At 41.3% G+C, this 18184-nt stretch overlaps 1 protein-coding gene across 2 annotated transcripts; it reads left to right on the plus strand.

The window, feature by feature from the left end:
- The first annotated feature begins 352 nt into the window (after positions 1–352).
- GNPDA2 (glucosamine-6-phosphate deaminase 2) lies at positions 353–18175 on the plus strand. 2 transcript variants are annotated; one of them, XM_088450582.1, is made up of 7 exons: positions 353–513; positions 6344–6514; positions 7207–7308; positions 8544–8726; positions 10295–10479; positions 12448–12622; positions 15054–18175. In XM_088450582.1, the coding sequence occupies exons 2-7, from the start codon at positions 6391–6393 to the stop codon at positions 15110–15112; spliced, it is 828 nt and encodes a 275-aa protein (XP_088306708.1). In that variant the 5' UTR covers positions 353–513; positions 6344–6390; the 3' UTR covers positions 15113–18175. The 2 variants fall into 2 exon arrangements, with proteins under 2 accessions (XP_088306708.1, XP_088306707.1); XM_088450581.1 differs by having other exon boundaries at positions 6347–6514.
- The last annotated feature ends 9 nt before the right edge of the window (positions 18176–18184 follow it).

Genomic DNA, 18184 nt, shown 5'->3' on the forward strand with positions numbered 1-18184 from the left:
AATATGAAAGATAGGGAACTTACAGGGACAAAGCTTTAACAACTGGGATACCGTCTAGATTAGACAACTATTTCCTAGCATCTCCAATATTTGTTGTTACTACTATGATTAGTCATGCTATAATATATGTTGTATTCGAATAATAGCAATTGGTACTTGGCAATAACAGGTATTCTTTCTTCTTGGGTACAAAACTACATTGTAATTACGAACAAGAAGAGAATAAAAAAAATAAAAAAACTATCTTCAAGAACAAACTGCAGCTATGGCACATGCCACAAGATGGCGGTGTAATCATTTGCCAACCAGAGAACATCACGAAGTAGCTTCCGCCTTCAACAACATGGAGGCCTAATTCCTTGTACGTCTGGATGAGGCCCGATAACGTAGTGTGACGGGCAGGGCTGTAAGCTGGTCATGTGACTAGCAGCAGTCAGGTGACCCGGTGCTGCTGCAGCCTGGCTGTAGTGCGAGGAGCTGCCTAGGAAAGTGCTGAGGCTGCAGAACAAGTTGGTGGGTTGCACACGGTTCAGCTTTACTCTTTCCTGGTATAGATGGTACAGTTATATTATTTTATTTCCCAACAACTAGGGAGACACAGGTTTCCAAGGCATTACATGCAACCTGCGTCTTCTTACTGGGACATTGCTGTACTTGTTATCAACTTTGTTGCTCTTAGGGAACACTAATTGGACATCGAGATTGTAAAATCAATGCTATTTGTTTTATGTCACAATAGGCGTGAGTTTAATAGTTGTAGATATACTGTACTGTGAGGATGTAAGTCATTCTAGATGCCAATGTAATCTGTAGCATGAGTTATGATATTTTAGTTTTTATTACACTACGATTGGTTGCAGCCCACACACGTTGTTTTCAAGGTATGGGCCATTTAAAAGATCAAACTGATCACATTGCTGAAAAAACTTTGATTACACTGCATTGTTTCTTACATTTTGTGTGTCAAACACAAAGGAGCATATCAAATTGGCTCCAAAAAATTACGTGGACCTCGTGACTGATTTTGGAGTACCGCAGGTATGTGTGCTACCTATACCCGCAGTATCCAATACAAAAATAAAAAATAAAAAAAATTGGTTGCAGTGTTTTTTGCAGGCAAAATCCTACGGGAGGGGAATTTTTATTTACTCAGTATGCAGCCTGCGGACCCGCTACCGGTAGTGTGTGTGGGGGTGCAGGGTAAGGGGTAGTGTAGTGGGTGCAGGGTAATGGCGGGAGAAGGAGGACAGCACTGCAGAAGGGGAGCAATTAAGGACTAATTAAGCTAATTGGAAACTATGGAGTGTCTGAAGGGGTCCAGAGCAAGTGCCAGCAATTTTTCCTTAAAATATGGATTTGGGGGAAAATTGGACCTGATCTTGAGGTGCACAACTATCCCCCCCCCTGCTAGTTGATTTAGAGTCCATTGTAATTATATGACATGTGCATTGTATGTGACTGTTTGCTAGCTGCTATTGACACTGTATTTTATTTCTGTCTGTCAATTATAACTATCACTATTTTTACTCTCCATTTTTTGGGGTGGAGGTTTTTCTTTGAGTACTTCGCATTCATTTGCGATTTTGTGAAGGCTGTCACATAGCATTGCATTTATTACCTTTATGAACATGTCCAAAGATAAAGGGAAACAGGAGGGGGGAGATCCCTGTGCTGGTTTCATGTAAATCATGTATGGCCTATGTGTGCTATGAGGACATAAAGGATGGTTTGTGTGTTGTCTGTTATATAGAGCCACCTCACCAGTCCAGTTTACCTGTCTCTGGACAAGAGTACTATTGGGTATCCTCTTTGTCCCAGGTAATAAAGCAATTTCAGGGTCACTTATAGCCTCAGGAGCACAGACCTAAGGCCTTATTATCCCCACGGGCCTACCACCTGGTGGTCTAGGGAGGGTTAATGATGGGAAGGCCTCATAGAGGGCCTACCTGTCCAGTGAGGAGCTTCGTTAGCTCTTTTACTTTGCCACCACTGCAGCACTTTCCAGGCCTCAGCCACATTCTTCTGCCGCTGACCCGTCCTGGCTCTTCTTTCTTGAGCCTGGCATCTTCTGGCCTCTTCTGCAGCCACAGTTGGCTTGTGGACAGCGTCAAATTAAAATTGCCACCGGTCTGAGAGTTGCATTAAGTAAAAGAAACCAATTCTGGCGCTCATACCCATAGGTAATCTTCTTATTAGAATATAATATAGGGTTGCAGCAAACTAAACAAGTTCTGTGTATGTTTGTATTGAAGAGACAATACCGGAGTCCCGTGTGTTCAGCTGGGATGTTTGGAGGCTGAGCCGGATACTGCGGGGGCCGCTGAATAGCGAATATACTTACAGTATAAGGCTCAGCCTTAAATTACAGCTTGAGGCTAATTAAGAAACATTAGGAACAAGCCATTGCATGTGATCTGATACATGTATATCGCTGCTAATGTTTAATGGCTGAAGGTTATGATTAACGCTGGATTGAATGTGTGATTTTATTGTCATATTTTGGAGGATTACGATCTCCCTGTCTATCTTTCAGATTATCTGTCAGCTTTTCCCTTGAAAAAGTGAACGATTTTTGAAGTGTAATGAACGAATTTTACAACGATGAACAAAAAATGTTCCTTCCCTTAATGAAAATCGTTCTGTTGGACAGTCTGAAATGAACTACAAACGGGAGCGCACTTGAACGATTTTCGTTCATTGTTATAACTCATAAACTAACGATTTTTTGAACGATAATGACGTCGTTATAGTTAAATCTTTCCAAAAACGTTACGTGTGTACACACCTTTAGTGGTTAATAAACATATATTTTGATTATTTTCACATTCTATATATTTATATCCAATTACTTGGTTCTAATTGAGATGATATGTAGATGTAGTGCAAATTATCAGTTTTTTTTTTCTTGTGGTCTGAGGGCGGTCTTCAATTGTTGCGCCCAACAGGAGCTATTCACTTTTCGCGGTCACGCCCAGCACTTTGGTCGGGGGTAGCTGCTTTACGCGGCTAAACCTGACCGCTTTGGGCGCGACCAGTGCGAAGAACTGCAACAATTGAATAGCGCCCTGTGATCTCCCGTCACTTTGGATGGGAGAACGGGCGCGCTATAACAATTGAATACTGCCCTGAGAGTTGCACCCAGCTCGCAGCCGGCGCCAAATGTTAACCCGCCACTGGGAACAGTTCAGTGAGATGTGTCCCACTGGGGACACAAGGTGCCCCGCACTCACCCCCCCCTCGATAAGCCACAGCACGCAGGTGCGATATTTTTGTAAACTTGTCCCTAATTGGATATGCCCAAAGTGTCCAATGCCGTGCTGAATGCAAATCATTTTTCTGTTGAGATATATTACGTGTTTCCACACTACACATGCTTCAAAGCTAGGTGTACCCAACTATGGGAGACAGTGGGTCACAATGGGACATTCTTACGTGGGCTAAGTTTACTGAATGCATATCATCATAATTGTGGGCTATGTGGAGTTGTGCATATGTGTAATTATGCCTTTTTTTGAAACATATCTTTGCTCCAAAGATGATGCTGGTGTAAATACGCACTAACAATGACCACGGCTATGAAGCCAAAATAGGGGGTGGGGTATGATATGTTGACAGTCATAATGTTGACACTGGTGAAATGTTGACATGTTAGAATGTCAACATATAATAACTGGTTACTAAGTGGGGACCTACCTGCCCCTGATGACTCCAGCGGCGTCATTCTCCAACAGTTGTAAACTATTCAGATATGCACCATTTAAGAATCAGTTCTCTGTTATCCACTATAAAAACTCTGTGGTACAGTACACATGTATCGTTAATTGCCCGTACCTGAATCTCAGTACCAGCCCTTAAGGTGATTTTAAACTACTGGGCTCAACATTCACACTCGGCAACAATTTGGGGTTGATGTATAAAGCGGTAAAAATAGTGGAGAAGTTGCCCCTAGCAACCAAGGATTACAGCCATGGACAGAAGTTTTGAGAATGACACAAGTATTGGTTTTCAGAAAGTCTGCTGCTTCAGTTTTTGTGATGGCAATTTGCATATACTCCAGAATATCATGAAGAGTGATCAGATGAATTGCAATTAATTGCAAAGTCCCTCTTTCCCATGTCAATTAACTTAATCCCAAAAACATTTCTACTGCATTTCAGCCCTGCCACAAAAGGACCAGCTGACATGTCATTGATGCTTTCGTTAACACAGGTGAGTGTGTTGACGAGGACAAGGCTGGAGATCACTCTGTCATGCTGATGAGTTAGAATAACAGACTGGAAGCTTTAAAAGGAGGGTGGAGCTTGAAATCATTGTTTTTCCTCTGCTAACCATGATTACCTGCAAGGAAACACGTGCAGTCATCATTGCTTTGCACAAAAAGGGCTTCACAGGCAAGGATATTGCTGCTAGTAAGATTGCACCTAAATCATTCATTTATCGGATCATCAAGAACTTCAAGGAGAGAGGTTCAATAGTTGTGAAGAAGGCTTCAGGGTGCCCAAGAACATCCAGCAAGCGCCAGAATGTTTCCTAAAGTTAATTCAGCTGCGGGGATCGAGGCACCACCAGTGCAGAGCTTGCTCAGGAATGGCAGCAGGCAGGTGTGAGTGCATCTTCACGTACAGTGAGGCGAAGAATTTTGGAGGATAGCCTGGTATCAAGAAGGGCAGCAAAGAAGCCACTTCTCTCCAGGAAAAATATCAGGGACAGACTGATATTCTGCAAAAGGTACAGGGATTGGACTGCTGAGGACTGGGGTAAAGTTATTTTCTCTGATGAATCCCCTATCAGATTGTTTGGGTCATCTGGAAAAACGTTTGTCCGGAGAAGGAAAGGTGAGCGCTACCATCAGTCCTGTATCATGCCAACAGTAAAGCATCCTGAGACCATTCATGTGTGGGGTTGCTTCTCAGCCAAGGGAGTGGGCTCACTCACAATTTTGCCTAAGAACACAGCCATGAATAAAGAATGGCACCAAAACATCCTCCAAGAGCAACTTCTCCCAACCATCCAAGAACAGTTTGGTGACCAACAATGGCTTTTCCAGCATGATGGTGCACCTTGCCTTAAGGCAAAATTGATCATTAAGTGGCTCGGGGAACAAAACATCGGAATTTTGGGTCCTTGGCCCGGAAACTCCCCAGATCTTAACCCCACTGAGAACTTGTGGTCAATCCTCAAGAGGTGGGTGGACAAACAAAATCCCACAAATTCTGACAAACTCCAAGCATTGATTAGCCAAGAATGGGTGGCCATCAGTCAGTATGTGGCCCAGAAGTTGATTGACCGCATGCCAGAGCGAATTGCAGAGGTCTTGAAAAAGAAGGGTCAACACTGCAAATATTTACTTTTTGCATAAACTTTATGTAATTGGCAATAAAAGCCTTTGACACTTATGAAATACTTTTAATTTTTCTACAGTATACCATTGTAACATCTGACAAAAAGGTCTACAAACACTGAAGCAGCAAACTGTGAAAACCAATACTTGTGTCATTCTCAAAACTTTTGGCCATGGCTGTACATTCTATAAAATGATGGGTAAAAGCTGATTAGTTGCTATGGGCAACTTCTCCACTGGAAGCTTGGGACCAATACCCACTAACATACTATATGGGACATTATCCCTTTTATACCTACGTATGTGCAAAATATCAACCTACAGCACTTCAATACTGTGGACAATTATTGCTGTATAAGGTTAGGTATCTTTAATGTTCTAGTTGCTAAGGTTAATATTTCAAAATTACCTTTGAGCGCTGTTAAATTCTGAATGTACCCAATATTTCTTTTTTTTTTTAATGATCAAATTATGTAAATAATAGCTTCATTATCATTTTCTTACCAAATCTGCATATTTGTTAAACAAATCATTCTGAATCAGGTTAAAATAGCTATTTACATAATTTGATGGGGAAAAACAATGACAATTTTGGGGACTGTTTTGGAAAAAATATTAGCCAACTACGTGCTTAACGTACAGCATGCTCAAATATGATTATAGGAGAGTTTGCGTCAAAACAAAGATCGCCATTATTTTGGTGTCTTTCCGGCAAAAAGTACCTTAAGAAATACATATAACTGTTTTAGTTCATTGGTATCCATGCCATTTGTTTATACTTCACTCGAGCTGTCCACCCTAATGCCTCTTCTATTCTTCTGAGAAAGATCATTCCTGGGGCCAATATAATCAATTGATATATCCATAAATACTGATGAATGTATTCACCATTATTTGTCTTGTGTGAAAGTTTATTTTGTGAGTCTTTTCTTAGTTCTATTGTGTATTGTTACACTGTATTGTATTGTTACACTGTCTTTCTACATCTCTTCTTTCTATTAGTAGATTTGGGGCCATATGCTGTCCAGACAGAGCTTTCCATAACTACCATGAGACTAGTGATCCTTGATGACTATGCCCTGGCTAGCGAGTGGGCAGCTAAGTACATATGTAATCGTATCATTCAGTTTAATCCTGGACCTGGCAATTACTTCACACTTGGGTTGCCCACAGGTAATTAATGCACTGTCCAAATTGTGTCCATCTTTAAGGCTTTCAATGAGACTTATGATAGAGTGGGTTTTAATTTTCTTCATAAACTGACATTTTAGTACATCTTAAGACAAGCATTACAAGTTATATTAAATAAATATGACAAGGCAAAAGCTGGGGAATGCAAGTTAAGGCTTGGAGAACAAAGCAGAAGCTGGGGAATGCAAGTGACGGCTTGGAGGGCCACATGCAGCCCCAGGGACACCTGGTGCCCATCACTGATCTATAAAAAGGGAAGACTAGATAGGCCAAGTGGTTCTTATCTGCCATCAAATTCTATGTTTCTATGTTGTTCTGGACATAATGTAAAACCTTTAATGCTCTATTATTATCCTTTTATATATTAAGTGCTAACATATTATTCAGCGTTTTACAAAGAAAGTTCTTTTTATAATTTACAGCAGTCCCAATAGTGCTTTGTTTAATTTGTCTGCACTTACACTAATATTAAATTAACAGAGAAACTTGTAGTGTCCTGGTTGGAATAGAACCTATTTGACCAGCTCTGTGAAACAGCTATACTAACCACTGTGCCACCATGCATACCACACCGTAGCCAGATATTCTAATGTTACTCAATATGTCAGTTCCTGTGATGACTGTTTTTTATTTTGTTTATTTACTATTTAACTTTTACATTTGCTTTTGTACAGGCAGCACCCCGTTAGGATGTTACAAAAAACTTATTGAGTATCACAAAAGTGGGGACCTTTCATTTAAACATGTGAAGACCTTCAATATGGATGAATATGTCGGTGAGTTGTATTTTTCACATATACAACTAACAGGTTGTATGAGACTTCTACATGGTGTTATAAATCATCCTTATACATACAGATTACTTATCTATCTATATGTTGTACATCTATGCTGCATGCTTTGAAATCACGTTATATTGTATTACTCTATCCAGGAATGTACCTTCTTATGCAGCCAAGCTACTTACTTTCACACTTTACGTTCGCATGATGTCAAAGAAAACGTGATACATCAGACCAGGTCACCACCTTCAATTGCTCTAGTACTGATGCTCACGTGCCCATTGTAGGTGCTCTTGGGGGTAGACAGGGGTCAGCATGGACACTCTGACCAGTCTGCGGTTACGAAGCCCTATATGCAGCAACTTGTGATGCACTGTGTGTTCTTACACCTGTCTATCATAGCCAACATTCACTTTTTCAGCAATTTTGCTCTATATTAGCTGTTATGTGGTATAGGATCAGACGGGCTAGCCTTTGCTCCTCATGCGCATCATGAGCCTTGGGCGCCGATGATCCTGTCACCGGGTCACAGGTCATCCTTCCTTGGACCACTTTTGGTAGGTACTAACCACTGCATGCTGGGAACACCTAACAAGACCTGCTGATTTGGAGATGCTCTGACACAGTTTGTCTAGCCATCACAATTTGGCCCTTGTCAGAGTCACTTGCCCATTTCTCCTACTTCTAAAGCTGCATACACACACAACGATTTTTTGACCGATAATCGTTAAACGATATTGTTTAAAAAAATCGTTCACTTTCTGAGTCAAATGAGGAACGATTATCGTTCATGCGCGTTCACATTTGTAGTTTGTAGTATGTAGTTCAGTCAGACTTGTCAACTGAACGATTTTCATTAAGGGAATATGCAAAAATCGTTTGTAGTTCATAAAAATCGTTCATTACACTTTAAAATATCTGACAGAAAATCGTTCATAAAATCGTTGGTAACAAAATCGTTGTGTGTGTATGCAGCTTTACACATCAACTTCCAGAACCATCTGTACACTTGCTGCCTAATATATCCCACCTCTTGACAGGTGCCACTGTAACGAGATAACCACTGTTATTCACTTCCCCTGTCAGTGGTTGTAGTGTTATGACTGATGGATATGCATAGTGAATAACCATTGACAAAGTTAAGAAATGATCCAATTCTTGCATAAATTAATGTTCCGCTCTATTTTGTTTTCTCAGACTGTGGATATCTTTTGTTTGCTTGTTTTCAGGGCTACCTAGAATCCACCCGGAGAGCTACCATTCATACATGTGGAACAATTTCTTCAAGCACATTGATATTGACCCCAATAATGCGCACATCCTGGATGGGAATGCCACGGATCTGCAGGCGGAATGTGAGGAGTTTGAAAAGAAAATCAAGGAAGCCGGAGGCATTGAGCTCTTTGTTGGAGGTATTCCCTGTGCCTTCTGTTCAGCAACTACAATTTCCTCTTCATCATCAAAGTCAGTTTGTATATATTGTCACCATCTTTGTACTGCCCTAGTAAAGATTTGCCATCCAGTGCTTTCTGAAACAGAAATGTCTAGAAAAAGTTAGAAAACAACAAAACTGTCTCTGCAAGTTGCATGGGATACGCTATAATATAGACCCTGTCATCTATGTAAACACAACTTAAATGTGGTCTCCTCTGTTTGTTCCTTAATAATGTTTACCAGGGGTCAACGTTGGAATTTAGCAGTGGTGGTATGGTAAATTATATTGGATGCCAGGAACCATCTAGCCCCCAAAGTTTTAGGGAACTTGAAAGTTTTAAATAAATTTCAGCCCTAATTTTAATTTATTTAAATTTTTTTTGTAACTATTTGATAAAATACAGACATATTAAGTGATAGCATTTAATATGTCTTTGAATTTTACTAGTGTTAAACTGGCAGCATGGTTGATGTATTGGTTAACAATGTTGCCTCACAACATTGAGGTATTGGATTTGATTCCCACCTTGGTCCTATCTGTGTGGAGTTTGTATGTTCTACTTGTGTTTGCATGGGTTTCTCCCAACACTCCAAAAACATACTCGTAGGTTACACTGGGGGAGGGACTGATATAAATAAACATATATTCTCTTTAATTTGCTGCAAAAAATCGTGTGCACTATAGTATAGAATTAGCTGTAAATAAACGAATACATTTATAGATCTATGCCTACTCTACCCTCTACCATTTGCAGACAAAGAGACATGGATACACACAGAACAGAGCGAGAATAACAGCCAGTATGTAGAAATCTGTCTGCCCGTATAGTACCTCCTGTGTCCTCAGACAGATGCTTAGAATGGTGTTGAATAATGAAGAACTATTTAGAACTGAAGGGAAGTGTCGGTATAACTGTTGTATACCCGAGCACTGACATTATACAATAAAATATATGTTCCAATACTACACCAAACAAGGCCCATTGTCCTGACAAAACAATATAACACTTGCTTGAGTAGAGTAAAGCTGCATACACACACAACAATTTTTTAATGATTATCGTTAACTGTTTGCAAAAATCGTTCACTGTCTGAGTCAAACGATGACCGATTATCGTTCATGCGCGTTCACGTTTGTAGTTTGTCATTTGTAGTTCAGTCAGACTTGTAAACTCAACGATTTTCATTAAGGGAATATGCAAAAATCGTTTGTAGTTCATAAAAATCGTTCATGACATTTAGTAAATGAACAACTTTTAGTAAACGATTTTAGTACATTTTTTCAAGGGAAAAAATCGTTTAGTAAAATCGTCCATTAAAAAAATCGTTGTGTGTGTATGCAGCTTAAGGAATAAAAATGTGATTCTTGATAAAACTCATTGAAAATTGTTCTGGTTAGGTGTAAAGTCACCTATAGTCATCCAGTACTTAATATAAAACATGTTTCCACTCACCAATATATATTAATTAAAGCACACATTTCTGTCTGTTTTTCCCTGTAATATAAAAAATCCTGTTTGATCATGTGTTTTGTGTCACTCTCTAGGTATTGGCCCAGATGGCCATATTGCCTTCAATGAGCCAGGCTCCAGTTTGGTATCCAGGACAAGGCTAAAGACCCTAGCAATGGACACCATTTTGGCAAATGCTAAATATTTTGATGGCAATCTTTCTAAGGTTCCGACAATGGCTTTGACAGTCGGCGTAGGGACAGTAATGGATGCTAGAGAGGTAGTTACACCTTTATGTCAGTATATTAGAGTTTAGGCAACAACAGATGCTCTCTGAAGTCCTCCTAATGGTCTTCAGCTTGGAAAAAAGGAATCATTAAACATTTATGCACAAAGTGGTTTAATCTTTTATCTGGAAGATTGAGAAATCGTCATAGCCTGGATGTTGTTTTCCTATTTGTCAGTGTTGCCCTTAATATAGCAAAGTATAGCATGCAGCTTTTAAACTCGCAATGACATATCAGGTCATGCACCACTATTTTAAATATCAGAGAGAGCACTTTGTACAGACCCATAAATCTTTAGCCTTATGGGTATGGTAGAAAAATAGTTAATTAAACATATGTGATCATGACCAAGGGAGGGAACTAATAAAATTAAGTACATGCTACAGATGTGTCCACATATATCTAGTCTCATTGCGCATTTAACAGCACTTCTAGTCGTTCCATGCCGTTGCGTTACTCGTTAGCACCAAGCGTCTTTTCGTGCGACTTTTTCCCTTCAAATGCGTCTTGTTCGCATCACGGGTGTACCTGCATGCCAAATGCTACGTTACAGTGTCACAGACGCTGTGTAACATGATATGCAGCATGCCTATGTTCTGTGTGCGACTGTGGTAATATCTGCATGCAAAATCCTACGTTAGTGTCACAGCTGCAGAGTAAAATAAGCGACATGCCTATATTCTGTGTGCGTCTGAGGGTGCATCTGCATGGGAACCGCTACGTTACACTGTCACAGCCGCTGACACTGTACCGTAACATTTCGAAAGCAGACACACCCGCAGTCGCACACAGAATATTCGCATGTCACAGAAGCTGCTTGTGCAAATAAGACACATTTGAAGAGAAAAAGTTGCACGAAAAGACACATGGCGCTCACCCTTTATGTGTAACGCGACTTGTAGCGCACGGAGGGCAGATGTATTTGGACACATCCGTAGTACATTGTGAACCCTTTTGTTTCAGATAAACCATTCCAGACCTGACAGCAAAACATAGGCATTCTATATAAACAGGGCTCAGCTAAATATCTCATCCTAAATTGTACCAATTATACTGATACAAGTACGATACTATGGGTTTATGGACTGCATCCTATTTAGATTAAGTGTAGAAATGAAATAATATCCGCAACCTAAAACACTGCTGCAATAAAGGCAATAGGTAGAACTAGTACTGCTTTAAATGCAATATCACACAGCGGTGTAAGAGTGGTACTTGGATGTATATATTTTATACATCCTATTCAGATCTCCTCTTTCTCCATAATTTGCCTACATCATAATTATTGGGATGTAATACCTGCGCAGAAATCCTGACACCAGTTAGAATTCCTGCGCCAGCATCTTGACGATAAGTAGTGAAGTTAGGGGTTAGGCACTAGGAAAGGAGGGTTAGGTTTAGACCGCGGTGGAGGGGAGTGTTAGGTTTAGACTGCGGGGGAGGGGAGGGTTAGGAGTAGAGTTAAAGATATGTCTACTTGCATCTTTGCTGCTTGAGCGGCAAGTTGTGCCACGGGTATGCGCGCTGCGTTCGCACCCACAATCTGTAGGATGGCATGGTGTGAATGCAGCCTGGGCAAATCCTATGGTGCGATGCATGCGCATGGTTGCCACACAAGAGGTAAAGATACAAGAGGATGCCTCTGTAGGGTACTTGATGACCTGTGTTGGTATCCTAACTGACCGCGTGTATCCCGAGCATCGGCATCCCATACCCAACCCTGACTAATATATGCAGTAATAATACTACAGAAGAAGGTTCTACTTTTTTTTTTTTTGCCAAGTGAGGAAGATTTACAACCCATCAATTTGATGTAACAGTAGGTTGGGATGTTTCAATAGAGCTTTAGGTATGTGAAGAGCTTTTTTGCCATCTATGGTGCAGCGGTCAGACCGTGTACACAGCCAGTGCATTAGTTCATTTTGCTAGTTGTGTTAAGTTGTCATGTTTTCCTTTGGCAGGTGATGATCCTCATTACTGGTGCTCATAAAGCTTTTGCGTTGTACAAGGCCATAGAGGAGGGTGTGAACCACATGTGGACAGTATCTGCTTTCCAGCAACATCCTCGCACTATATTTGTTTGTGATGAAGATGCTACATTAGAGCTTAGAGTTAAAACTGTGAAGTATTTTAAAGGTGAGTATTGTATGGTGAAGGAACATGGGGGTAGATGTGTGGAGAAGTGGGCCAGTGGAGAAGTTGCCTATGGCAACCAATCAGCTATGAGGGTGCATTTATCAAGTACATTCTATAAAATAAGTAGAAGCTAATTGGTTGCCATGGGTAACTTCACCACTGGCACACTTCTCCACTCTTTTCACTGCTTCATAAATCTACCCCACGGAGTATAATTTTGAGAGATACTGTAGAACTTTTTTCTGAGATATTCTATAATATTTTTGGGTTATCTCATATACTAGTGACCCACCTGCATCTCATATCAACCTATGCCATGTCACCACAGACCCCCTTGCATCTCATCAGTTCCCTGCAACTCACAACAGCCTCCTGCTTCTTACTTTGCCCCCCTGCATCTCACAAGAGCTTCCTCCTTCTCACTACTGCTCCCTACTTCTCACTTCTGCTTTCCACAGGCCCCTGCTTGTCACTCCTGCCCCCTGCATATGACAGGTGTCACCACAAGCCCCACTGCTGCTGCCCTGTAGCTGGCTGGGGTCCGGCTACTAGGATGTGCTGGGGAGGGCTGGAAGATCATGCATGAGAGATTTGTATTGCAGCTACCGTAAGCATTATCAGCAGCATGTTCCCTGGGCTGGGGCACCTGTGCATATTTCCGCATTCTCCATGTGCACCCCTCTCCAGCTGCCGAACATGGCTTTATGCACAATGTACCCTGTATTTCCTGGGCTTCCTCGCCGTGGTGCCCGTCCGAGACAAGCGCTGACTTCCATGAGACGCTGGAGAGGGGGCACTTCACGGTGTAGAAGTGGTGGCCGGAGTCCGTCTGCAGGTCCAGCGTAGGATGGACGTCGGAATCTGATGGTTACTAACCATTAATGTTTTTGCTCCGATAGTGTTTATACAATTTGATCCTTTGCCACCATTGAAAATCATTCAATGATGTTCAGATAATTGTTTTTTAAATTCCTGACCGCTTTGCCTCCCCTGGCTCCTTTCTGTTTAGTCTGTCTGCATCAGAGCATCTTCATGGGTTTGTTTTGAGGTCGTGTCTCACGCTCTGCCTCAGACATCACTTTGCTAAACCCCTGACCCTCCCCCCTCTAGGCTGCTGCTAAGCAACAGGGCACATAGCTATCTCTGATTGGCTCTAACTGTCACTTGCTGATTCAGCACCCTGTCCAGCTGCTTGGTGCAAGTTTTTTTGTGACTTTGCTCCACTAAAATAGTCACTGTTTGGCTCCCTTTAGTCACAAATGAATGGTGCATACACCTAAACCTTCCTCGACCAATGCTGTATAGATTAGTGAAAACCCCATCAAAATCCATCCAGTGGTTCAAGAGATAAGCCCGAACGAACAGATAGACCCCGAAACTAAGGACTTATAGGAATTGTATACAGTACTGTGCAAAAGTTTTAGGCAGGTGTGGGAAAAAAATGCTGCACAGAATGCTTTCAAAAATAGAAGTTAGTTTAATTTTATCAATTAACAAAATGCAAAGTGAATGAACAGAAGATAAATCTAAATCAAATCAATATTTGGTGTGACCACCCTTTGCCTTCAAAACAGCATCAATTATTCTAGGTACACTTGCACAAAGTCAGGGATTTTGTAGGATTAGTCAAGTGTATGATTAACCAATCATACTAAACAGGTGATAATGATCATCATTTACATATGTAGGTTGAAACACTCATTAACTGAAACAGCTGTGTAGGAGGCGTAAAACTGGGTGAGGAACAGCTAAACTCTGACATAAAACAGTCTTCCACAACCTCACCTTTGTAACAGAGGTCATACACCATGGCAAGAATGAGCACAGCAACAAGAGACAAGGTAGATATACTACATCAGCAAGGTCTCTCCCAGGCAAAGATTTCAAAGCAAACTGGGGTTTCCAGATGTTCTGTTCAAGCTCTTTCGAAGAAGCACAAAGAAATGGGCCATGTTGAAGAATTAAGGGGAGATGTATCAAACCTTTTAAAGCGGAAAAGTTACCCATAGCAACCAATCAGCTTCAGTTTTTTTTTTTTTTAATAGACTGTACTACATAAATGATGGCTAAAAACTGACTGGTTGCTATGGGAAACTTTTTTTTTTTAATTTAAATTTGATACCTCTCCCTCTTAATGACACAGGATTGATTTTGGGTGTTAGTAATTTTGTTTTCCCTAAGCCACTTTTTTGGGCTGGGTTTAATATTTTTATGTACGCCCAACATGTCACATAAAATTATTTTGTTTAGATACAGTAAGAAAGGTGTTTGCTTTAAGGACAATACACTTTCAGCAAATGTGTAATTAAAGCTTGGTGCTGTGTTCATGTGACCTGTGTTTTCCTGGAGAAGGGTTATGTTCGGTCATGTAGAAAGATTGTGCGTGACAGCAGCCAGAGTAACACTGAAACGGTTTCTCTTCTCTTCCAAGGTTTAATGCATGTACATAATAAACTCGTGGAACCATTGCACAGCATGAAGAAGAACTGACAGCCTAAACAGGAGAGGAGACCTGGCTGGTGACTTAGTGCCTCTGCAAAACTGTAACAGTACTGTATTATTAAGGTCCAATCTCTGCTTTAGCATTGTATCATTCCATATCATGTTAGTTCTATATAAATACTTTTGTTCTAAGGCTGTATAGTAGATACAGCTGTTTGCTAGAAGGAATGGTATATAGTCAGACCTGAGAGTTAGCAAATGTCTTGTACAATGTAAATATATTACTTTCTTATAACTACTTTACAGCTTACAGAGGAAATGCTTTCTCTAGCTTTAGCACACCTGTATATATTGAGTAACTGTATCCAGATATATTGCTGAATGTGGCTACTCACCTAGCCTGCACATAGATAGGCAGTGTGATACAAACAATTGCCTAATATTCTGTTTGGTTTATTGTGAACTGTAACAATTGTATTGTTTTAAGGATCATTTCAAACTATTCTGTATTTACACAGCAGTTTTCTAAAAACAAAACAGTAACTGCAGATGTCTAACAATAAACAGCTAATAAAATCATTGAACAGTGGTTTTTGCATTCTACATCTCATAGGAAATGGCTGTCGCAAGTGCTAAAACATGCACAAAACACATTTTAATACTAACCCTCTCGTACTCCATATATCACCATGTCAGTACTCTCAAACATTACAAGTCCCCATGTGCTGAACTACTGGCTATACCACTGGGGCAACTGTCCAACATTTTTCATTATGACTTTAAGCAAAATGCCATGCTAATTGCACAATAACCTCATGAATTATACGCATGTGAAAGTATCTGCTTTCCATATGCTCTTACCATTATTTAGTTAAGTAGCGGATTGTAAAGCACAAATATACACACAAATTTTCATTATATTTAAATACCAGTGATGTCAACCTGACCCAATTTATCAGATTTTTGTTTGCTTCCAAAAAAGGGCCCATTTAACGTACTTGATATAAATCCAGCCTGTACAGTCAGTCAAATCCAGGCCAATTCAAGAAGCATCCCTCTTTCAAACATGCCCTTGTCCTTAAGAAACTCTCGCTGAACCCGGACTCTCAACATACCACCCTATGCATCCAATCTCAATGAGGATTGTCTGCCTCTGCCTTACAGTTCTCCACATGCTCTTTACAAACCTATTCAGTCTGGTTTACGACACCCAACAGCCCTCATCCTGGTCAACAATGACCTTCTCACCGCAAAATCTAAGTGTCACTTCTCCCTGCTCATCTTCCTTAATCTGTTTACAGCTTCTTCAGCCTCTAATACCATTTTTATGTTAAGGACACACAAATCTACCTCCCCTACCCTGACCTCTCTCCTTGCTCACGTCTCTAACTGCCTTTCTGCCATCTCATCCTGGATGACAGAGGGCCTGATTCAGCTTGGATCGCAATTGCATATGCGAATCCTGACGGAAAGCAGCTGCTAATATATGCAGATGCAGCCACAACCTTTTTCCGTGCATAGAAACGCCCACTGCTGCCTTCTCTTTTGCGAGCGCACACGCAGACCAGCATACACATTGGCCACTTGCTCTAGCCTGACCAGCCTCTAATTCTGTGAGTCTCTGCCCACGCTCTTGTGCTGTGGTGGTGATCGCACTGGCCAAATTATGGATGCACATTAAACAGCGTCCAAACTGTAAGACATACCTGCGTTTAAGCCCCCCTTAATCTATGGGTAGCCATAAAATGGTCCTCCAGCTGCTGTGGAACTACACATTGCAGCATGCCCTGGCACAGTATTGCCATCAGGGCATGCCGGGATGTGTAGTTCAGTAGCAGCTGGAGGGCTACGTATTGCCCACCATTGCCTTAATTGCTCCTTCCCTAGCTACATCTCCAACCTCACCTCTACTCTGGTTACTCATGCCTCCTTCTCTAAAATGCTCTCCCCAGCAAGGCAGACTCTAGTTCAGTGGTTCTCAAACTCTGTTCTCAGGACCCCAAACAGTTCACATTTTCCAGGTTACCTAGTATAGATGCACAAGTGTATTACCAATTGTCACAACTTTAAAGATCCACATGTGATCAGAAAAATATGAACTGTTTGGGGTCCTGAGGACTGAGTTTGAGAACCACTGCTCTAGCTTTTTAACTAAAACCTATCCGCCCTACTCTTAACTCCTCTCACTCCCTCCTACCGATCTTCTCTTTTTAAGTTCACCCACCAATTGATGTTGCCACCCATTTAAAATGATGATTAGGCACTTTGAAGGAGAGAGATAAAAAGTACCAACCAGTCAGATTCTAACTACCATTTTACAGGCTGCATTTGAAAAATAATAGAAGCTGATTGGTTAGTACTTTATATCTCTCTCCAAGGTTTGATATATCTACCACTATGGGCGTAAATTTATACCAGGAATCTAGAGGCAAGATAGTTGTTGGTGCCCTCCCTTCTGCTCGCATTCACTGCCAACACTCCAGTCCAGCAGCACTCTCACACACTCCCCCCTAAACCACATTCACTACAAACACCACCCAGTCACACTCTCCCCTCCCCCTTTCATTCACTTCCAACACCGTAGCATCACCCAGACCACATTCACTACCAACACCGTAGCATCACCCAGACCACATTCACTACCAACACCGTAGCAGCACCCAGACCACATTCACTACCAACACCGTAGCAGCACCCAGACATCCCCCCATATGCATTCACTGACAATACCCTAGCAGAAGCCACACACTCCAACACTACAGCAGCACCCAGACACACACACCCTGCCCCCCTGTACTCGCTACTAACACCCTAGCAGTACCCAAATAGTCTCTCCTGAATTTACTGCCAACACCTAGAGACACACACCACTGTCCCTTCCCTCCTCCTGCATTCACTGCCAGCACACACACACACACACACACACACTGTTGCTGATTAGGGTCTGCCATTCTTGCTCTTGCAACAGTAGAGTATGTGGCCCAGAAGTTGATTGACAGGATGCCAGGGCGAATTGCAGAGGTCTTGAAAAAGAAGGGTCAACACTGCAAACATTGACTCTCTGCATAAACTTAATGTAATTGACAATAAAAGCCTTTGACACTTATGAAATGCTTGTAA

This window comes from Taudactylus pleione, unplaced genomic scaffold (assembly GCF_031769625.1).
Source record: "Taudactylus pleione unplaced genomic scaffold, aTauple2 ptg000519l, whole genome shotgun sequence".
Lineage (NCBI taxonomy): Eukaryota > Metazoa > Chordata > Amphibia > Anura > Myobatrachidae > Taudactylus > Taudactylus pleione.